Here is a 23,990-nt window from a genome sequence, read left to right as displayed (position 1 = left end):
TAGTTAAGCACTATTTAAATGTGGAAAACTTCACGGGGCATTATATATTAAGTATCCCTCAGGATTTGTGACTTATTTTTTTAAAGATTATTTTAAATTTTTTTAGAGAGAAGGGAAGGGAGGGAGAAAGTGAGGGAGATAAACATTAACTAGCTGCCTTTTGCAAGCCCACAACTGGGCACCTGGCCTGCAACCCAGGCATGTACCCTGATAGGGAATCCACTGAGCCACACCAGCCAGGGTGAATTAGTTGACTTTAAAGAAACAGCTCAGGCCCTGGTGGGTAGTTCAGTTGGTTAGTGTCATCCTAATATGCCAAGGTTGTGGGTTCAATCCCTGGTCAGGGCACATGCAGGAATCAACCAGTGAATGCATAAATAAGTGCAAGAACAATTCTCTCTTTCTTTTTCCCTCTCTCACCCTTCCTCTAAAATCAATAAATTAAATAAAAAAGTCCTAAAAAACTATATAAGAAGAACATTTCAAGTCAATGCTGAAAAGACAAAATTCTTGTGCTGAATAAATATTCCACTGTTTTACTAAATGAGGCTGTTCTAGTATTCATCAAAATAATTTAAAATTACATTTTGGCAAAGTTGTAAGTACAATCTGATTTCTAGACTGATAATACTTTGTGAATTTTTACAGGATGTAATAAATTTAAATATACTTGGAAAAATTTACAAAACATCTTACTTCTGATTGTGCTTTATATTTTTTAAAAGCTCTCTCAAATTCCTCCCTTTTGGCAATCTGAACAGCACATGGCAGTTGGCAAAAACAAGCACCTTACGAAAACCAAGAAGAAAGTGGTCGATCCATGTTGTGTAAAAGATTCGTATGATGTACCAGCTATGTTCAATATGAGAAATATTTTAAAAAATAGTAGTCACAAGAACTCAAGAAACCAAAATCACATCTGATGGCCTCAAGGGCTGTGTTTTGAGCTGAGTCTAGCTGATCTGCAGAATGATGAAGTTGCATATAGAAAAGCCAAACTAATTGCTGATGACATTCAGGGCAACACTGCCTGCTTTACATGGCATGGATCTTACCCATGACAAAATGTGCTCCATCATCAAAAAATGGCAGGTCATGATTGAAGCTCATGTTGATGTCAAGACTACTTATGGTTATTTGCTTCATCGATTCTGTGTTGATTTTACTAAAAAACACAATAATCAGATTCTGCAAACCTCTTATGCTCAGCACCAATACATTTGCCAATCTGGAAAGATGATGGAAATCATGACCCAAGAGGTGCAGACAAATGATGTGAAAGAAGTGGTCAATAAATTGGTTTCAGATAGCACTGGAAAAGACAGAGAAAAGGCTTGCCAATCTATTTATCCACTCCATCGTGTCTTTGTTAGAAAAGTAAAAATGCTAAAGAAGTCCAAATTTGAATTGGTAAAGCTCACAGAGCTTTATGATGAAGGCAGCGGGTCTGGAAAAGCTATTGGGGATGAGACAAGTGCTAAGCTGAACAAGCTAATGGATTTAAACACCAGTACAAGAATCTGTTTAAAATTCAGACTTAATGGTGACAAATAAAAAATCCTACTTGTGTGTGTGTGGGGGGGAAGCACTCTCATGTGAGGCAGATGTAGCAGCTGTGCTCAACATTATCAATGAGGAAACTAAAAATAATGTGAGTTAAATTTTAATAGTAAGTAGTAGTGTTGTCCAGATTAGAATCTAAAACATAGATTTGTGGCCTTATTTTCATTTAACTCACCTTCTTGATAACATATATAAATGTAAATTTAATATTTTTTTGAACTCACAAGGAAGTAGAACACATTAGTTTGCAGTAGTTAATACATGCAATAATATGAAGAGACTTTATATCAATTCCAATCCTGCAGAGAGTTAGCAGTTATCTTCAAAAAATGTCCATCAAGTTTAATGCATTTTTATTTGTCCAGTAAGAATAACTTTAAAAAATAAAATTTAACTGCATTCAATTTGTTCTTTTTTCCATTAAAGTACAAGATAAAGGACAGTATATTCAAGTAAATATAATTATGACACACTGACAGACTAATCAATTATATGCATATAAATAAAATGTTAAAACATGAAAATTTAGTCCTCTTACTTTTTCCTTTCTAAACTGACAAAATCAGAAAAATTTGTAAATAAATCTGTTTTCTTACTGTAACTTGTGATTTATTATTTTAATTGAAAATGTTTTGTTTTCAGTTTGTAATGTCTATAAAGTAGTATTTCCTAAGTTCCTAAAATTAACAATATGGAAGCCTTGAACATTACATTTCATATCATCTGAAAAACGTAGCAAAACTGTTATAATAAAAGATTACAAAATTTCTCTTATTCTAGTCCTAAATTCCTTTACCAGAATTTTAATAGAAAAGGAATTTTCAGACACAAATAGTCAGATAATATATATTGCAATTTAGCATACTTAACCAAAAAATAAACACCCTGAGAAAAGTGAAATTATTCTTGTTATTCATTCTGTGCTATACTTTTCTCCCTATACATCTTTAATACCATCACAAATTCTGTTGTAAAGACTTGCCTTTTCTGACTGAAATACTTCTGACAACATTCCACCTCTACACTTCACTTAGCATTCAATTTAGATGTCTCAATACCAGATTTAAAAATTTGTGTCAAGAACAAAATTTCTATAGATTACTCTATAACAAAACAAAGCAGAACTTCTAATTGTAGAACAAAAATGGAAAATAATACACTTTATCTCAACTTGAAGGCTAAGTAATATCTGGGTGTTAGAAATCAGACTTAAAATAAGTAAATTTTGCTATATTTTTACTTTTTTCTGCACAGGGTCAACATCTGTATTTTAAATAATATGTTAGTTACTATACTGTCATTTCAAAAGATCAGTTCCCAAGAATTCTTTAGTAAAGTTCTATGCTAGTTGCTATATGTTTTAGTCTGAACTGTTCTAGAATTACTTATTTGGTTAACATAAAGTCTATAAAAAGAAAGATAAAAATACTAAATCAAAATCTTTATAAAACATTGCAAGTTTTCAGCAATATGTGAATATATTCTTGTATACCTGTATTCTTTTTTTTTTTTTTTCCCCCCACTACCACAAATTATGCAGTTGAGTTTCCCACATTTGGGGAAATCGCAGGGGTCAGCACATCCGGAGTGCAATGGATAAGCCTCGCCCTGGGAAAACCACCTTCGTGATCATGGTATATCCCCTGCCAGGTAAGTATACCTGTATTCTTGACAGTGTTATTTCGTAGTATGATCACAGTGTGTATACAAATTTTCCAATTTTGTGTGGAAATATTCAGTTTACTGACATTTAACTACATCTAAAGTCATTATTAAACAAAAAACAAGTCACAAAGCTTATCATATGCTAAATGGCAATTCAATATTTTATTTATAGTCTCAAGTAGTAAAAACTAAACCTAAAAAAATGTATTTTCAATGAACAGTCGGAATATGGACTTTTGAAAAGTAATTACAGTAGTTAGAAGCAGAGAACCTATGAAAAGATTTTAAATCATTACTGCTAGAATTGATTATATCATTAAGCACAAACACAAGGACTTGAGCCCTGGTTGGAAAAAAAAAAAGATCTTTCCTATATCCTGATTCATCCAGGATGAAAACTAGTCATATTCCAAAGGAAAAAAAGTTCTTTGATCCTCAGAAGAAATGGAAATAACCTGTAAGAAAGATAAATGTCAGCCTTTCGTTAGCAGGGAAAACTATTAGGACTAAATATGACTCTAGAACCATCTCCTTTACAATGCTTCTAGCAACCCTTTCAAGATATATTTTTAAAAATACAGTAAAAGATAATGGTATCAATTGTCAGTGGGCAAAAAACATATTATTGCCTAAAACAAACCCAAGACTGAATGTACTACAGATCAGAAAATTTTTATTATTCAATATAAGTTGTAAAAAAAATACCCTTTTTTCCTGTTCTTATATGTTAGCACTCAATTTCTGAGGATTCCAATACAAGTAATGTAGAATTTTAAAAAGCATTAATAATCTCTACTGTAGCAAATAGTATATTCTGTAATCACTCTTACTCCTTCAATAAACATAGGGTTTTAAATAAGATGAAAATGATACCGCATTCCATAATCTTAAAATTTAGGTGAAACAAACATCCTTATGGTCCAATCACATAAAATGTAACCAGGTCACTAGACCAACATACTAGTGTACAACTTTAAGTATTTCTAGCAGCAAAACACCTGGAACAGCAATTAATAAATGTGTTCATTGGATTGTAGAATAATTCCTTTGTAAGAATTTGTAAAAAGTACTCTACAGTTCAACCGCAGGCAAACATGAAAGATATCAAAGATCCTGTTTATCTCCACTTTTCCCAGTGGAATCAGGCGCAACTGGAACCTTAGTAGTTTCAACAAAAACAGATTCAAAGGCAGCTTCCTGTTCATCCAAAGAATCAGCAGCCGTGGCTCCTTTAATTAGTGTTGTGTTGGTCAAAGATTGTTGCTGTGCGGAAATTTTACTGGATTCCAGTGTTTTTCTACCTCTTCTTTTACCAAGAATTTTGACATAATTGGCAGGTATAAGTCCTGTTGTTTGACCATCAAGACTAGCCAGAAGCCAACCACGCACTCTGGGTTGCTGTTCTGGTGAAAGAAAAGACAGCCTGGTAATTATAACATACTTTGGAGATTGAACAGAATATTGATAGTAAAATATTAAGTAAAATCTGTTACAACTATATATAATAAAAAATATAAACACATAGTATATATACATATACAGTGATACCTCGGCTAATGAAGATAATTTGTTCCAGAATCACATTTCTTTGTCACACACCTATAGGCAGAAAAGATAAGCTCCTGGAATGGCCCAACCGTTCATGTTTGCTGCTTTATGTTAGCACGCACATTCACACTAAAACATTCATTAGCCGAGTCCAAAAAACAGCAAAAAAAATCTTTGTTAGCCAAAAAATTGGTTAGCGGGGTCACTCGTTAGCCGAGTTATCACTGTATTCAATATCAAATAATAACAGGCTTAACAGTTCTAGTGTCCCTTCCTACAATTTATACATTTTACACTAATTAAAATTTTTTTTCAACTTTGAAGAACAACGTTTATATCACTTGGTCCAGTCATAGAGTAAGGAGCTTCAGCTATTCCAAAAGCTGAAAACTAACATCAACATCTTTCATATTTTAAATTGGAATTTGAGAAATGAATTTCTCAATCCTTCTCGTAGGATCAGTCAGGACTAAGTATAGAAAATAAATATATACCTTCACATAAGCTAGCTTTCTTTACATACTTTTAGCCAAACTATAAAATTTTCCTATGTGATTGTGATGAACAATCCTGGAGATGGTGAAGGTTAATTTTAATCCAAGACAGGCAAAAATGAAGACTTCTGTTATCTCCAACCATATGACAGAAAGTTAAAGGTTATTACCTAAGCTTAAAGTACGAAAGATTACTTAATATATTCAATTTTGTATTTTGGAATTCTCCCACCTATTTTTTCATTTTTAAAAAGCTGTTAAACTGTTAAGAGTTCAGTTCAACATTATAATTTATGTACAATATGACATTTTAATGTTTAGTATGCCATAAAAAAATAAAACAAATTAACCATGTCTGTGACTGATTTTGTTCTAAATGTGCAAACATACTTGAGCAACGGAAGAAAGCAAAGAAGCAAAGCCAAAGTGTTAGAGGCAATATTAGGAGAAAAATAATCTAAGATATAACGTTTTTCTAAATTATTATAATGTAATTGAAAGAAACATTCTTTATTCTTTATTTAGATCAATTAAAACTAATTATCTGTATTGATCCGATCTCTAACAATAAATCTTATAAAGAAATAATTCTTTTGATTCCAAAATAGTAGTCGCTAAACAAAATAGTAGCGATTTTCACTACAAGGAAAACACGGATATATTACCTAGAAGCTGAGATTTTGTGTATGAGGGGATGTGGCAGAGATTCAGCAAATTTGATCCAAAATTTTAAATTATTCATACACTAAACTAATGATTTGAACATTGATGGTACTTTTTTCCTTATGTAAAGAGTGACTAAAAGCAATTAAAAGCTAAAGCTCCCATTAACAGATCACACAGAAAACAGCCGAAGTGGTTGCAAGTACAGATAAACCTAGGTTCAAAGTCCAACTCCACTACATCTTAGTTTTGTGATACTGGATACTTTACTCAGAATTTTGAGTCTTAGTTTTCTCATGTATAAAACAGAGATAAGATAATAACAGTTCACATTCAATAGTGGGTTAGCAGTAGTAGCATCTTTACCACCAATGTGACTTTTCATAGCAAACTTGAATTCTCACAAACACACAAAAGATCTTTTTTTTTAAATCAGCAAAAATTCTGATCATGAATACTGGGGATAGCTGAGAAAAAGGCCATTAACCTGAAGCCATTAAAACCTGTTAGTGACCTGGTCCAAATTCTTCATGACAGTAATTCCTAAAATATTCAAGGTGATGTTTCTGAAGTAAGCACTATTCAAGTAAAAAAGTAAGCAATAACAGCCACAGCAATCGAAGAAGGAAAGGGATATTTAATTGATGCTAAATAATTTCTTTGGTTTGTTAGATTTGTTATATTTATAGTGTTTATCTCATGTTTTTGTGTGGGGATTAACAGAGTTTGGAATTCAAGTGTTTTGGGTTTAGAAGAGATTACATAAACAAACTTATCACAGTGAAATATTATTGGAAAAACTTTGTTGGGGCATTTCTCTTCCGCCACCCAAATTTGAAAGTTCTAAATAGACATGAAAGAGAAACCCTAGTAACTACTTTGAGTTAACTAACAATAACCAATATCCCTTGTTGCAATTTTTAATACTATGCTTACAAATTTTAAAAATACACAGATAATTTCAATTTATTCATGTTTTGTTACCTTTGAGAGCTAAATTTAGCATATCACCAGCACGAAAAGAAATTTCCTCTTCAGATACAGCAGTAAAATCATATTCTGCTCTAGCAACTACATGGTCATCCTCACCATTTGCCCAATTGGTGTTGTCTATAAACCAAATTAAGAATTAAGATTAGGTTAGTAAAACTTACAAAAGAAAAATGAAGATATTTCACTGGCTACGGTTTGCTAACTGCATAAATTGATTTGCCAAGAAAAGTGTCCCCATAAAGTAAATTCTATAATTAACACGAGGTAAAACAAACAGCATGGTCACTAAGATATCTATTACACAGGGGAACAATTTTTAACATAATTCTTGTTGAGTTTGATTTTTCTGCTGTTTTAGACTTAAATAGGCATGCTGATTTCAAACCTACAGTTAGTTTTCTTCTATCACGTCAAGTTTTTCTCTACAGCTTATCTTAATGTGACCACTCTAGGCTGGATTGAGCCTGGATTGAGGGAAGCACTAGCGCTCTCCTATTGGCTGAGAGCAAACCTCCCTTGAATGGGGAGGGGTGGGGGACAACCTTGGAGACCAGCGACAGGTTCATACTTGTCTAGGCTATTCAGTTACACAGGAGACAGTGTGGTGAGAGGTTGTGTGCCACTCTATATAGTGAATCAGATTCTGAAGTGTAGTCCAAGTTCTTGTCTGTATACAAGGAGTTAGCAGAGTTTATTTTTTTATTTACATATGTACTTATTTCCTTTCCTTCAGATCATATCTGCCTCTACTATTTCTCATTGTAAGTGCCTAAACAACCCTGCTTTGTTTTGTTATATCTGCGGCAGTTTCACCATTCCCAGTCAAAGGACAAACATCAGCACATTTGTCAGGCAAGCCTATTTAGCATATTTTAAAGTAAAACTTGGTGATCAAGATAAGTCTTGGGCCCCTCACAAGGTGTGCAAGCAGTGTGTCAAGTGTTTACAGATGTGGAAGAAGGGAACACGTGATAAATTACCATCTGGTATACCTACGGTTTGGTGAGAGTCCAGAGATCATTCAAGTGACTGTTACTTTTGTATAGTGAAAACATCAGGATATAACAAGAAAAATAAATGCAGGGGTTAGGAGTGCCTGACCGCCTCCCTCCCCCGCCTCCATGCAGTCCAAAGTCCATGATAACTTGTGACTCTATAGTCAGCCCTTTGTTATCTGCAGATTTGACTAACATTGAATGAAAAACAGTATTTTTCATCCATGGTGGGGAATGCAAGAATACTATTTTTGACCTATGGCTCGTTGAATCCTATGGATTCAAAACCCGCATATATGAAGCTGATTTTATTTATTGAAAAAAAAATCAACATACAAATGGACCCCAAAGCTCAAACCCAAGCTTTTCAAAGGTCAACTGTATATATTTTAGTTGGCTTATTGCTGTCTTCCCTGTTTTGTCAGAAGGGCAGGCATTTATTTTTAAATGTTTTATTCACTGCTATATCCCAAGCTCCTAGAACACAGTAGGCCTAAAAAATATTTATTGAATTAATGAATGAAACATTTATTTCTCTAGTAACCCAAATTTAAGGGCCAGGGGAATTTTAAGTCCTCCTTTCCCTTTATGTATCACATCTAGCCAGCCAATAACTAAATATGTTGAATCCTGCTTTTCACACACCCTCATTCAGGCCTTCATTATTTCTCATCCAGTCAATTGCAGAAGCATCATAACTGACATCCCCAAATTAATAAACTTATTAAGCACCTTCTATGTGCAAGCAGATGATTAGCTTCTGGGAATACGAAGGTAAACATAACCTGAAATTCTTTATGAGTCTTACCAACCAATTTTAACGTGTTTTAACCTGCACTGATCTATCTTAAACACTTGAGACAGACTGCCCCCTTTAGAACAGTTTATATACCCTGGCCAGGTAGCTCAGTTGGTTAGAGCATCATCCTGATACAATAAGGTTATGGGTTCAATCCCCAGTCAGGGCACATACAAGAATCAAACAATGAATGCATAAATAGGTGGAACAATAAATTGATTTTTCTCCCCCCTGCTTCCTCTCTCTCTCAAATCAATTTTAAAAAAGGACACTGTTTATATATATGCCATAAGTCTGCTTAATCACACACACACACACACACACAAACACACAAATCCTTTCCTTACTAAATGAAGATTAAGATCTTCCATTATTAGCCTTCAACCTCATTTCTCAGCCTTATTTATTATCCTTTTATTCTATACTACAGGACAGCTGCTGAGCAAATATCATATTTCTTGCCTATATACTTTTGTTCAAGTTGTTACCCGCCCTTCCGAAATCTAACTTAAATGCTCTTCCTTCTTGGATACCAACAGCCAAAAAATAAAAATAAAAATAAAAAATTAGCTTTTACTTTTCTAAATTGAGATAGCACCCTATACCAGTTGATGGAATAGGAACTTAACAAATAGGCCTGGTTTTGTATCTGGTTCTTCCTTATTAAAGATGTGACTTTGGGCAATGACTTCGCTGAACCTTATTTTGTCACTTGTAAAGAGAAGATTATCTCTATCTCTTAGGGTTATTGTAAGAATTAAATGACATAAAAAACACAAGACACCTAGCAGTGTCTTATACATAAAAAAGGCGCAATAAACCTTGTCTTTCCCTGTCATATTCCTTATCACACTCTTTCTGCCTCATTACAATTACCTATATATGTGTCTTACCCACCTCCCTGCCAATAAGTCTTAGAAAAAGAGAGGGATTACATCCTATGTATCTTTATATACTCTGTAGCATCAAGTTGTAAACAGTAGTTAGGTAATGTGTACTATTATACTGAATGAACAATGAATAAATCAAGGGGCCTGTTTTTGCTATAAATTTCTCTTCCAGTTTTTTGAATTTAACTAAAAATATAACTGGATCAAAATATTAAACACAAATAAATATAAAGAATGCTAATTTAACAAATCTATTCTTTAAAGTTGAGATTGTTATGTGGTTTCTGAATCCATTCTCTTACTCTTACCTGTTATTTCATCACTGTTTGTAGATAGCAGTTTCCAGATGAGGTAAGGACCACCAAGGATAACAGCAAAGAACAAGAATATTGGCCAAGATTTTGCTGAGTTAGCTGCTCTGTCCTCAGCACCAAGGCAAGCCACAGTTCCTTCACTTTCTGCCCACAGGTCCTCATTCTCAGAGCTTCTTCTTAAACCTAGCATCCACTGTAACCGTCTGTAAAGATACCTTATAGTCCTAACTAATGCAAAAGCTGAAAAAACCTTTGTGAAGTGTATTTTTAATCGGGAAAAATGATTCGCTACATCCAATACAGCCCTAAAGCTATTATACACAGCTGAAAAGGTAGCATCCATCATCATACTGACAGATGCAAATGCATGGACAATACTTTCAATGGACTGAAATGCACCTCTGCTGCTTTCTTCAGCTTGCTGAACAAATCTACTAGGCGGAAGATCATCTACACGAAGGCGGTTATAGCCTAACCCATTATATCCATAACTATAAGGGCTATAGCTTCCATAAAATGAATTTCCATAGGCACCATATCCTGAAGAAAATGAGCTGTAAGCAGGTCTGAAAGTGTTCATACTACTTCCTGTCTGCTGTGATGGCCTTGGCAGAATAGGTGGGGGCACTCTGGTAAGTGTTGGTTGTCCAGGTCTTGTCAATAAAGTAGGACCCAAATCAGCAGATCTAAACCAAAAAAGATTCAAAATAGTAACTTAAACACACAATAGATTTAATTCAAATTAACTATTAAATACCTCCTATGCTAGTGTAATGTGATTCTACTGAAGATATGTTAAGAATAAGAAATAGTCTATAATATCCAGTTGCTTAGAATCTCAGTGTTAAGACAAAATGCATAAGATAAAACAGCTGAATGAATTCTATTTTCTAGTATACTTATGCTGGCATTATTAGTACTATCTTCAATCTGTAGTTTATTTTTAAGACAATTGTTCATTTTCTCAGAGTTGGTTGCTAGATATTGTCCATCCTTGTACCTAAATGACACTATCATAATTATTATAGTTTTACAGTAGATCTCAGTATCCAGTAAAACAAGTTCTCCCACAACGTTCTTCATCTTCAAGAGTGCTTTGGCTATTTGATCCTTTGAATTTCCATATAGATTTTAGAATAAGAGCTTGATTTTCTACAACCCTCTCTCCCCACCAAAACCAGATTAAGATTCTGTTTGGGATTACATTGAATCTGCAGGTTAATTTGAGGTAATCGAATCTTTATAATATTAAGAGTTTCAACCCCCAAATAGAATATATGTTCCATTTATTTAGGTCTTTTAAAATTTTTTCTCAAAAATGCTTTTAAAAAGTAACTTTATTGACTCTAAGAAATATTTTATAGTTTATGATATGGAGAGTTTTTTAAAATAATGTTTGGTACATGGTGTCTTTCTAAAATTTCCCTTTGCTCCTGTTATGTAGAAATAATTGATTAAAAAATATGGTCCTTGCATCCAGTAACCTTGTTTTGGATTCTTCTCTTGGATTTTCTAGAATCTTAAGAATTTACAGTCATATTGTATATGACTATTGATAGATTTATTTCTTCTTTTTCAATTCTTAGTTTTGAATCTAGGACATGCAGTATAATTTTGAATAGTGATGCTAGCAGGCATCTGCTTCTCATTCCTGATCTCAAAGGAAATTTTTCATCAGCTCATCATTACACATTATCTTTGCTGTAAATTTAGTACTTGCTTTTCAATTTCTATTTACTAAGAGGTTTTTTAAAATACACAAATAAACATTGAACTTTATCAAATAATTTCTCAGCATCTATCAAGATAACTATGACTCTTCTTCTTTATTCTCTTAATATGATGAATTACATTAATTCTCAAATGTTAAAGCCAACCTACATTCCTGAAGTAAAACCAAAGAGCCATCATACATTTCTGATTTGGTTTGCAGTAGTTTGTTAAAGATATTTTTGCATCCATTTTCTTAAGTGAGAATGTCCTAATTTGCTTTTATTGCCTTCGTCAGGTTTGTGTACCAAGGTTAAACTGGCTCCTTATGAAGAATTGAGGAGTAGCCCTGGCCAGGTGGCTCAGATGGTTGAAGCATTGTCTCATATGCCAAAAGGTTGTGGGTTCAATTCCTGGTGAGGGCACATGCCTAGGTTGCGGGTTCAATCCCCAGCTGGGGCATGTATGGCAGGCAACTGGTTGATGTTTCTCTCACATTGAGGTTTCTCTCTCTTTCTCCCTATCCCTTCCCCTCTCTCTAAAACCAATAAAACATACCCTAAGGTGAGGGTTAAAAATAAAAAGAATGAAAACTCATTCAAGGAAAAACTAATTTTATATAACATCTCAACAAAGATTCTAAATATGTTTAAGATGGTCAAAGAGATAATGAAGCAATAACTTCTTTGAAATATGAACTGAAGTAAAATAAAAACATGTTAATATGAAAAAGAAATCAGTACAAATCTTAGACATGATGTGCACAACTGCAGGAGTTATCTTGCGACAATGAAGCAAGAAAAAACAACAAAAGAAAAAAACTAAGAAACAGAATGGAAATATAGAACTTGGGGAATTTCACTTCAAGTAATGGCATTCTAGGTAATCAGACTAACCCTTGCATTGAAAACAACCAGAAAAGCTAGAAAATATATAAAATTATCTATTGAAAGCATGAGAGAACAAGGCATTGAGGAATTACAGATCCAAGATCCATGAAAAAGAGAAATCCCAGAACACCCATTTTGAGCTATTTCTCAAGGGACAAAGGCCAATTCTGGAAGAGATGGCTGACTGGATGAGAAGCTGAGCTGCAGTTTTAATAGACTCGTTGGGCTAAAGAGACAAAATTAAGAGTTCAGAACTCTTAAAGAAGAGGGCCAACATAAACCCCCACACTTTAGACTGGGACATTAAAGGGACATATGCTAGGAGTAAAGAGTTAAAAGGTTTACAGAAAATAGACTAGTTCTGGAAGGAACTGAAACCACAGTTTCAAATAAGCTCAATTCTCTTAAAAAATTTATTTATCTATTTATTTATTTTTAGAGAGAGGGGAAGGAAGGGAGAAAGAGAGGAAGAGAAACATCGATGTGTGAGTGATACAGTGGTCAGTTGCCTCTCACACACCCCCAACTGGGGACCTGCCCCCAAACCCAGGCACGTACCCTGACTGGGAATCAAACTGGAGACCTTTCAGTTTGTAGGTGGGCACTCATCCACTGAGCAACACTAACGAGGGCTCAATTCCTGATTGGATTTGAATGATCCTAAATTGCTAGTGGCCCAAGGTGCCTGTCAAAAGTAAAACTGATTGGAGGAAGATACCATCCTAGGCTTCAAATCCTTTAAAACTGACTACACACAATGTTCAGCTTTCATTAAAAAATAATTAGGCCTATATGATGACAAAATTACATATTTAAAAAAAGAGCGACATTAGGCAATACAAAGAGATCCATAGAGGATACTGCTAATGAAGTTACTAGTCAGACTTTAAACAACTATGATCAATATATTCAAGGAAAATAGACAAGACTGAGATTTGTCAGCAGAGAAAACAAGTTCTAAAACTAAAAAAAATAAAAACAAATATCTGAAACCATGAACTCAATGACTGGTTTAATTCCAGATTAGACACCCTTAAAGAAAAATATCAGTGAACTAGAAGAGAGTTCAGAAGAAAATACCCAGAATGAAGCATGAATAACAAAAGTATATATACAAAAGTGTAAGATAGGGTATATAGTGAAATATAGAACATATATGTAATTGGAGTCAAAAGAGTGAAAATATGGTCAGAAGCAATATTTAAAGAGATAATAGCTGAGACTTTTCTAAAATTAATGGAAGACCTCAAGTCAGATTCAAATATCTCTATAAATCCCACCCAAAATAACACAAAGAAAACTACAGTGGTGCTCAGCAAAGTATAACTTTTGTAAAACCAAAAACAAAGGGAAATCTTGAAGGCAGCCAGAGAGAAAAAGAGATTCCTTTAGAAGGAGTAAAAATATGACAGGATTGGCCAAAACTGTTAGAAAGCTGACAGGAAGAAAAAAAAAAGTCAGAAAAAATGTAGACCCCTTAATGACAATGTTGAGTTGACAGACCTTTACACTTCTTTTTTAAAAAAATTTTATTTATTTATCTATAGAGAGAGGGGAAGGGAGTGAAAAAGAGGCAGAGAAACATCGATGTGTGAGAGATACACCCATCAGTTGCCTCTTGCACACCCGTAACTGGGGACCTGGCCTGCAACCCAGGCATGCACCCTGATGAGAACTGAACCAGCAACCTTTCTGTTCACAGGCCGACATTCAATCCACTCAGCCACACCAGTCAGGGCTCTACATTTCTTAACTAAACAATAAATGCCAAAGCACAATAAGTCAGATAGTGTTACTGATGGCAGAAACTTTCCCTGATACCATGTTTAATAGAAGCTGTAGAAGAGATGGGAAAGAAAAGTACTCAAACACTATTTAAAGATATAACTGGTAAGAATTTTTCTGAATTAAAGAAAGATATGTATCCTCAGACAGAATACTGTGGGTTCTGAGAAGAGGGAGAAAATAAAAATGTGCATATGTATGTCTGCATATTCACACCCTGATAGACGGTAATAAAGCTGTAGAGGGCCAAGGTAACAGGTGAACTCTTAAAGGCTCCTAAGGAAAAGACAGTCTATCTATGAAGGAATAAAAATTAGACTCAATGGAAAAGTTTCTGTAAGTTATACAAGTTTGATACAAAACCAGAAAATTATAGCAGTACAAAGAAATAAGTTATAGGCCAACTTCACCTAGGAATATATATGCAAAATCTTAAAATATCAGAACAGAATCCAGCATTGTATTTTACAAAATAATCACAATTAAGCAGAGTTCATCCAGAAATGCAAAGATGATTCAACAGTAGAAAGTTAACTGATACAATAACCATATTTTCATATTAAAAATACATATGATGACCTCAACAGATGCAGCATAGTCACTCATAAGATTTAATATTTCTTCATAATAAATAAAAATCTGAACAAGGTAGAGAGCTAGAAATTCAACAGAAAACCTGTCAAAAACAAAAATCAAGTGCTATACTTAATTGTGAGACTTGAGAAGCATTCCAATGAAAGTGAGGACCAGTACAAGAATGTTGGCTAAATTTCCGGTCAAGATGGCGGCATAGGTAAACATGGCTCACCTTCTCGCACAACCACATCAAAAGTACAACTAAAATATAGAACCACCACCACTCAGAACTGTCAGAAATCGAGTTGAATGGAAGTCTGACAACTACGGAATTAAAGAAACCACTTCCATTGAGACTAGTAGGAGGGGCACAGATGCAGAATGGGCTGGTCTCTCACCCACGTGTGGTGGATAAAAATTCGGGAGGGATATCTCAGGAGTGAGGAGTCACAGCTCCACATCAGGCCTCCCAACCCAAGATTCCAGTACCAGGAAGATAAGCTGCATAACTTCTGGCTACAAAAACCAGCGGAGATTCAGTCAGTGAAAGAAACTTCTGGAGTCCAAAGCAGTTCGTCTTAAAGAACCCACACACAGATTTGATCAGACTCACTCCTTCTGAGCTCCAGCCCTGGGGTAGCAGCTTGAAAGGCACCAGTCACATTCAAGGAGAAAATGAAGTGTTTGGCATCAAGGTGAAAGCTGGGGGACAGCCTTCTCCCAGACAGAAAGGTGGGCCATTGTCCCTTTTCTGAACCTTGCTCCCACAGAGCCACAGTGCCAGCAGGCTGTTGCCATATCAGAAACGCCATCGGCCTGGCTAACAGTTTGCCCTGCCCTGGACAGAGGCTCTGGCCCACCCAACTGACCAGCCCACCCAGGCTCCTTCTCCATCTGAATGGCTGGTCTTGGCTCATGCTTCACTACTTCCTAAATCCTCTCAAACAAGCAACAGCTGGCCTCAGTGAGCCACCAGACCCCCATGCCTCTTGCTAAGGGGCCCTAAGCCCAGCACTAGCAACAACCAACCTAGATTCACAGCTTGGCTTCTCCTGGAAATCTCCAAGCCCAGCACAGGTTAGCAGCCATCTCAGATTGCTTTATAGCTCAGGCCGAGTGGCCACAGGCAGAACACAGGTGGGGGCTGACCTTGGTCTGCACCACCTGGGAAATGCTAGAGCCTGTGCACCCAGTGGACAGTTACAGACCACACTGGAGCACCACCACCCTGTCCCTGCACAGCTCAATGGAGGGAGGAGGTTGGTAGTCAGTGGTCACAGCCAGTCCTTGCAGCTGACTGGCTTGGGCAAATCCCTTCCATTGACCTGCTAATAGCAACCAAGGCTCAACTCCAAGAAAAGGGGGTACAGTATTCCCTCTCTATATCGCGGTTCACTTATTGTGGCCTCACTGTATTGTGGGATTTTAAAAAATATTATATTTAATTATTTATCGTGGATTTTTGCTATATTGCGGGATTTTGCGGTACTGTATACGTATGTTGTTAAAGTTATGTAGGTTTAAGAGTGTAGAATATGCTTAAGAACGTAAGTAGTGTTTATAAAAGTGTGGAAAAGGTTAATAAGGGAGTGGGAAAGATTAATAAGGGACTGGGAAAGGTTTATAAGTGTATGGGGAGGGTTTATAAAGCCTTAAAATATATATAAATACTAAAATAAATGTAAGGTTCCTACTTTGCGGATTTTCACCTATTGCACGCGCACGTGTGTGTGTGTGTGTGTGTGTCTAGAACGTAATACCCACGATAAGTGAGGGAATACTGTACTGAGCCCACATGAAGGGCGCACCTAAGCTTGGGTGATCCTACAGGACACCTACTACATTAGGCAACACTACCAAGACAGGGAGTTATATATAGCAGCTCTAATATTTAGAAACAACCACAGGGAGGCTGCCAAAATGAGGAGACAAAAAAAAATGAAAGAATAGATCAAAACTCCAGAAAAAGAACAAAATGGAGATAAGCAATCTATCAGATGCAGAGCTCAAAACACTGGTTATAAGGATGCTCAAGGAACTTAGTGAGGACCTCAACAGCATAAAAAAGATCCAGTTAGAAATGAAGGATACACTAATTAAAACAAAGAATGTTGGCTATCTATGCTGGCTTATATGTAAATGATAAGATTGTCAAAATGGAACACAAGAGAATTATAACCAAATTATCAGAACAAATTAAGTCAGAATTATGCTGGATATAATATCTTTATCTTATAAAAAGTGAGAAAGGACTTCATGGAGACAATAACCAAACATAATTTAAGACAAATAAGGTAAAAATTCTTACCAAATGTACTTTACTCAATATCTACAAATGGAAAGACTTACTTGATCATTAAATAAAAGTCCCAATAAAATATAAAGTTCCAATAAAAATCTCAATAAGTCTTCCAATAAAGCCTAAATGCAACAAAGGCAATTTTGAAGAACAGTAATGTGTAAAGGCTCTTGAGATACCAAATATCAAAACTATATTATTATAAAGACTGTATGGTGCTTGCATAAGAATAGACAGACCAATAGAATATATCAGAAAGTCCCCCAAAACAGAGCCTCTCATTTAGAAAAACCTGATGTGGTACAGACGGCATTAGAAACCAGTATGGAATAGATGAATAAATGGTATGGGACAATTAGTTATCCACGTGGAAAAAAATTAGATTGCCTATCTCACGTTGATTTTGTACAAAAGAAGTCAGTTTCAGGTGGATTAAAGACATAAATGTGAAAAGCAAAACATTTACATGAGATTATATAGAAAAAATTTCCTGTTTAGAGGACAAAGGACTGTCTTAACCAAGACAGAAAAAGCACAAACAATATGAAAATTTTGTCTGTATTAAAATTAAAAGTATCTGTACAACAAAACTAAACATGGATATAAAGCAGATAAGCTATAGACTGAAAGATATTAAAAACATACAAAGAAAACAGGATTAGTATGAACAATAAAGTACTCCCATGAATTGATAAGCAAAAATAAAGTCAATAGAAAAGCAGGCAAAAATATCAACAGAAAAACTCAAATGGCTAATAAACATTCAAAAAGATACTCAATCTTACTAATCAGAGAAGTTTAAATTAAAAATGAAATGTCATTTCATTTCACATCCATTAGATTGGCAAATACAGTACTAAAAAAATAACATCACTGTGAAGAACCAAAATTTTGCCATCCCCAAATAAGCCTTTTGGGATATTGATTTTAAGCTGGTTATTAAGGAACAAAAGACTCAGAATTAGAAACTTTGATCTTCCCCCTGATTGCCTAAAAGGAATTTTGATAGAGGACCTCCTCCAAGAAGGGAGGTATCATAATAGAAAATTATAGTTTAATATAAACTAGTGCGCGATAGATAAGACATCTGCTTTTCTATCTCTGTGTGTATTGCCTTCCTGCCCTTTCAAGTCCCAAACAAATTATATCCCCCACCATTTCCCCTTAGGCCAAAATGGCATACAAACCTCAACTGTCCAGTGTGTCTTTGGGTCTCAAATTCTTATGGCACCCCCACATGTACATCGTAATAACTTGTACATTTTCTCCTGTTAATCTGTCTGTTAACCAGATTATTACCCCGACCAGAGTAACTTTTAAAAGGCGAGAGAAAAAGTTATTTTTTACACCCCCACAGTATCAAGTACTGGAAAAGAATATAGAAAAACAGAAAACCTTGCTAGTGAATAGTAAGAATTGATATACAACCACTTTGGGGAACAACTTGGCAATAGTACTTAAAGATAAGTACACCCTTCCACCAAGCAATTCCGCTACCAGTAACACATTAGAAAACCCCTTGGAAATATGAATAGGGAGAAAGGAACAAGAATTTCATTGCAGCAGTTTTTAATATATAACAACTAATACTCTAATACCTAAAACAGAAGTTTTTTTTTAATACAATAGACTATCCCACAGCAATTAAAATGAACTACAGCTATATGTATGAACAAAATAAACCTCAAAATAAATAATATTTAGTGGAAACACATTTTGCAAGACGATAGTTTGAATATATATGCATATATATAAATGTATACACAAACCTAAGTACTAAAGTATAAAGTATTAAAGCTATTGGGTACACTAAACACCAGATAGGGACAGTAGTTACTGCAAGAGAGAAGAATGGGAGGGTTTATCTGTTTCTCTAATTTTAATTTTAAAAAAATTTGAGGCAAATCTGGCAAAATATTATTTCTTAAAGCTGGTAGCGAATGCATACACAAGTATTCATTGTCTTACTCTCCCCTAGTCTCTACATGTTTAAAATAATTCACAATGAAGAAAGAGTGGGAAATGGTTAATTTTACCTAAATAGAACTTTAACAGATGCAAGAATAAACCTCTCTCTTCCAAAGAGCAGTCCAAATTTTTAATAAGTCAAATCGCTCATAAAAAAGGTAGTAGAAAGTGTCATCTCAGCTTTACAGCATAATTAAAGCTTATTACTTGTTAAATATCTATCATTATTAAATTAAGGATGTGTTATGTTCAAGCATCTGAGCATTTAAATAAAAGATTACAAGATTTTAGGGCACAGGAGAAATACATTCCAGTATGTTGGGGGGTTTTATGTAATAGGTAATGTGATATTTCAGTCTTAGCATCTGAATTAAGACGTCCAGATACACCCAACACAAAACTGTGAGACCCTAACTCTTTTGTTCTATTTTAACCTTTTCTGAGTTGTAGATCCATTTAATAGCGATTAAAACAAAAACAAAAACGCAGGCCTTAGAAAAATCACACACTATTTTGTACACAAAGGCCACCTACAGGCCTTAGATTTAGAACTCCCGCTTTAAAGTTGCTTCTCCAAATCTCTGCCCGACACACGCTGAGTTATGCGGGGAAAGAACGCCAAGAGTTTGTAGGCTTAGGTTCCAGTTGCGTAAAAGAGACCTGGGCTTTCACCAACTCCTCGAGAGACTGTTAAAAGCTTTAGACAGACTTTGCTCCCCATCGAGCCGGGACTGGGCAAATGTCACTCTCATCCACTATAGACCAAAAGTCTATCCCTCTAAAGGGGGTCAAGCGGTAAGGTCAAGGTGTCCCGCAAACAAAAAGGCACAGAAACTCCCCCTTTATTCCAAGCCCCGGGACCCAGAGAGGCACCCAGGAGCTTCCTGGAGAACGTCGCTACCAAAGCCATCGAGTCAGAAACTGGGGTCAGTCATCCAAATTCCCCTGTACGTCCCCTCCCCAAGGCCCCACCTCAACCCCCTCAAGATTGGGGGCCGGTTAAGAGGGGGAGGGGAACCTCGCCCCAACAACGTCCTCAACCGCCTCCTGCTTAAGTCCCTGGTCCGGTCCACCCAAATCGCGACTTAAAATATCCCACACTCACTGAAAAGAGGGGCCGGGTCCTGGTCCAGGCCCGGCCCCCGGAATTCGGCGGGTCTCCCAAGGTTTGGGGGGAGGCGGCGGCTGGGACGCCATCTCCTCCACCTCCGTTCCGCTGCGGCAGAGCGCTGGGACTCTCCCGGCCGGGTGCACCAGCCCCGCGCGCGCCAGGCACAACCGGCAGAACACCGAGCCCCGAGCCCCGCCCAGCCCCGCAGTCAGGACGAAGCTTGTGGTGCTTTGCCAGCTGGGACAAGAGGATAGGAGGGTGCCACTAATCCATGGCAGAGAAATGCTCTTTTTTATTTGCCTTGGAAAGAATTTCCATTCTAAGCCTCCTGGATAAGATAAAGTATCATCGATATTTCTGGTAGCGGCTACAAGGACTTAGGTGTCGGAGTCACACGGAAGCATCTTTGGGACTAGTCCCGCTCAGGCGGGGACTTGTGTCACAAGCACTCCTACACCCCAAGGAGAGGCGGGGTGTGTGGCAGCAATCCGAGCAACATTACTGATTCTTCTACAAACAAGCAGGGGAAAGTTCATTCTGCCCTCCCGAGAGGGGGCTGGTACTTTCCTTCTAAAGCTCTAGTTTCCTCGGGGAACAAAATTGCTAGACGCAATAGGTGCGTAGTCTTTCGTCTTCCCCGCTCTCTCTGAGGGCCAAGAAGGGGTTAAATCTCAGGCTCTGGCGTCTTGGGAGAAGGTGAAGCACGGAAGTCTGAGGTGAGGTTGTGCCAACTGGGTACCAGAGAGGTGTGAATGGAGGGGATCGCTTCCTTCCTGCTCGAGCGGCTCTGTTAGCAAGGCGGGGTGAGTGGAAAGTTTCTTGGACTTGACCGAAGCGGGGGAAAGGTCTTGCTTGGCCAAAAAAGACTCGAGATTACATCTTGGATATAAGGGAGGTTTCACAGCTGAGTGGTCCAAAGTACAGTTGTGAGCGCCTCCTTCTTTAGAAACCCACACCCCACCCTTACCGCCACGAGACAAATGACATCCTTCCGTATGGAATGAGTTTTTAAAAGATCACGGGATATGAGACAGCCTGGTCATTTTGGTGCCTTTTCACATGCCCTGCTCCTTCTCTATTTGTAATGGATGGTTTTTGTAATGTTTCGAGAGTTGAAAAGAAAGTTCATCCTCTCCTCTAGTAAACCAGACACTAGGGTAATTATGCTTGGTTTGTGGAGAAGGGGCTCTGTCCCCTTAGGAATCCTGACACGGGGGAGGAGGCCCTGTTGCAATGATTTGTTCCAGTTCTTTCCGTAAACTAGACTCGTAAACTTTACGGAAAGCAAAAGTCTTAACAAAGGTAACAACAATGAAAACCTTACTGTGTGGGATACATTTCTCATGGCTTGCTTTCAAAGCTAATAAACCTTATCTGGAACAAATGATTTCTGACGTGCTAGGAAGTCCTATCATTTCAGCGCTGTACATTAAGATGATAGAACCAAAATTACGGCATAATGTATTTCCTTCTTTTAATGTTAACGTGCTTAGGAAGTCGCTAGATTATTGCTAGGTGAAAATGATTTGGGACGTTTGTAAGTTCATTCAATTAATAACACACTCATGAAGGTTTTGCTTTATTTTGTTTAAAGCCCCTTCAAATTACTCAGGAAGGAGGTTTCCTAATTCTCATCATGTTTGGGAACTTCTCAGAGCCAAGACGTTATAATATATCATTTATTGACCTTGCATGATACTTTTATTTCTAGAGAACCTATTGGAGAAGTAAACATTGTCTTCTACCAAAGGAAAGAAAGTAAATGTTTCATGGACACTATTTAACTTGAGTCCTGAGGGAAATCTTTGATACAAATTGTCCTTTTTAAGCACTTCTCTACTTTATTTATTGGGGAAGAAGGGTTTTTTGTTTCTCAGAGTTGAAGGATAATTCTGAATTAAATGAAATCCTTGACCTTAACTATGAAAAGGAGGAATCATTATTTTGTGTCAAGACTCTACGCTTGATATGTGGCCACAAACATTTAGAAACTTGCAAGTAAATAGTGCATTTAAAGGGTTGAAAAACGCAAGCTTATTCTAAGAATCACATCTTCGTAGTAAGCAGTTGGTAAGAGCTTCACCTTCCACAAATTTTAAACATGTTCATTTGAATTATGAAACTGTACAAATTAAAAGGCACCACTGTTTTTCATCCATGTGACCACAGTTATACTATTCTGCAACACTGCCATGCAATGACATTGCTAGTTCCTCATTTTAATGTGGACTGATTCATTAATCAAAAGACCATCTATTTTTTTCTGAACAGAATAATTAGGTAATTTAGTACCCCTCCTTCCTGGCAACAAGAGAATTATATTGGATTTCCACTGTTCTCTAGTATTTGTTTCTCAGTGAATTTATTCAAGTTGCAAAAGGTAGCAAATTGTTTGAGGCAGTAATTAATTACTATAAAATATTTTGCGTTTAATGTGTTTTTGTTGGAGGTTTGAAAGAAACAGGGTTTTCTTATTTTGCTAATTGTTGTCATTTAATTATATCATCAAAGTAAAATTGATGTTTTTGGATCCACTGATCAATTTGTTTTAAATACTTGACTGCTTAACTATCACTAAGTTTAGTCAAGTATTATATTATATAAACATATCTTTTTCTAGCAAAGTAATTTTTAATTTCTAATAGGAAAAATTTATTGAATTTACTACTCTGTACTTTCAAACAATACTCAGTGGTACAAAATAAAAGCAAAATTTGACTGTACTCTTGTTTTCAATACCCTTCTCAGAGACAACTGTTCTTTATTATTTTTATTTATTTTGATTGATTTAGATATATTGATGCACTTTATCACAATCCAAAATGCTAAACAAATCCCTGAACAATTAGAAATGTATTTGATTCATCTAATAAATTTCATTCATGTTTATGTTTCAATATGCATATAATGAAAGGGACATTATTGGAAAGTACAAAATAGTGTTTTTCAAATAAAAGCTAGTTTTTATCCTTAAAGGTGATGATATATTTATCTGTGAAAGTAAAACACAAAAGATGCTCATTAGTTTTACTTTTTATTTTTTTCTAGTTGTAATTATTCAGTATGTTTCCGCTGTCTGAGGAAAACAAGCATGTGGCCCAGTTGTTGTTCAATACTGGTACATGTCCAAGATGTATCTTCAGATTCTGTGGTGTGGATTTTCATGCACCTTACAAACTTTCCTACAAGGTATCTTCATTTTTTTAAAGCTAAGAATGTTTCTTTATTTTTAAATGAATATTTGTACATTTGAGGGCAAGTATCTATAATTCTTCATTAAATTTTTAAGAACCTACAATATAATACCGATAATGCTAATTTTGGAATTTATATTACTATAAAAATGTAAGTTTCTTCTTAAGTGATTACATCTAACATTTAATATACTGGAATCTTAGTGGAGCAATTCCCTGGTACATTTACTGCTTGTATAGGCCTTTTCTAAAGAGTATCTAAACAGAATATCTCAAAGTAGTGCTTCTCACCAGATATTAATAAGTTGTAACAGGAAGAGGTGGTATTCCTTAAATCTATTAAGTGGAAGCATTGTGGATTTGTTTGCATTTTTTCTTTTTCTGTTTTCTATATTATTTCATTTACAAATAGGTATTTACAACCCTCTAAAAATAAATGCTATTAAAATTACTATTTACTGCTGTTAATAACAATAAAAGTAATGTACAGAGATCTTTGACATTTATGATAATATACAGAGAGCTTTGACATT

General features: G+C 35.8%; 2 protein-coding genes and 2 pseudogenes across 2 annotated transcripts in view; 2 read left to right on the top strand and 2 right to left on the bottom strand.

Annotated features, from left to right (window-relative positions):
* Positions 1-764: 764 nt before the first annotated feature.
* On the top strand, positions 765-1,554 carry LOC150006019 (small ribosomal subunit protein eS1 pseudogene; annotated as a pseudogene).
* A 1,480-nt stretch (positions 1,555-3,034) lies between these two features.
* LOC150006018 (U1 spliceosomal RNA) lies at positions 3,035-3,221 on the bottom strand (annotated as a pseudogene).
* On the bottom strand, positions 3,061-20,401 carry PEX13 (peroxisomal biogenesis factor 13). The gene is made up of 4 exons (XM_090281346.1): positions 20,258-20,401; positions 9,919-10,610; positions 6,918-7,043; positions 3,061-4,631 (listed from the first exon to the last, which is right to left on the bottom strand). The coding sequence occupies exons 1-4, from the start codon at positions 20,347-20,349 to the stop codon at positions 4,333-4,335; spliced, it is 1,209 nt and encodes a 402-aa protein (XP_090137472.1). The 5' UTR covers positions 20,350-20,401; the 3' UTR covers positions 3,061-4,332.
* Positions 20,402-20,676: 275 nt separating this feature from the next.
* Positions 20,677-23,990, top strand: part of PUS10 (pseudouridine synthase 10) — a 66,845-nt gene continuing 63,531 nt past the window's right edge. Inside the window, exons 1-2 of the mRNA XM_090281345.1 lie at positions 20,677-21,066; positions 23,312-23,452. Coding sequence (XP_090137471.1) covers positions 23,327-23,452 — 126 coding nt within the window. The 5' untranslated portion in view covers positions 20,677-21,066; positions 23,312-23,326. The remainder of the gene's footprint in view (positions 21,067-23,311; positions 23,453-23,990) is intronic.

Source organism: Furipterus horrens, unplaced genomic scaffold (genome assembly GCF_987537825.1).
Source record: "Furipterus horrens unplaced genomic scaffold, mFurHor1.1.pri manual_scaffold_6, whole genome shotgun sequence".
Lineage (NCBI taxonomy): Eukaryota > Metazoa > Chordata > Mammalia > Chiroptera > Furipteridae > Furipterus > Furipterus horrens.
Note: the sequence above shows the minus strand (reverse complement) of the source record. Positions and strands in the feature narration are given on the sequence as shown.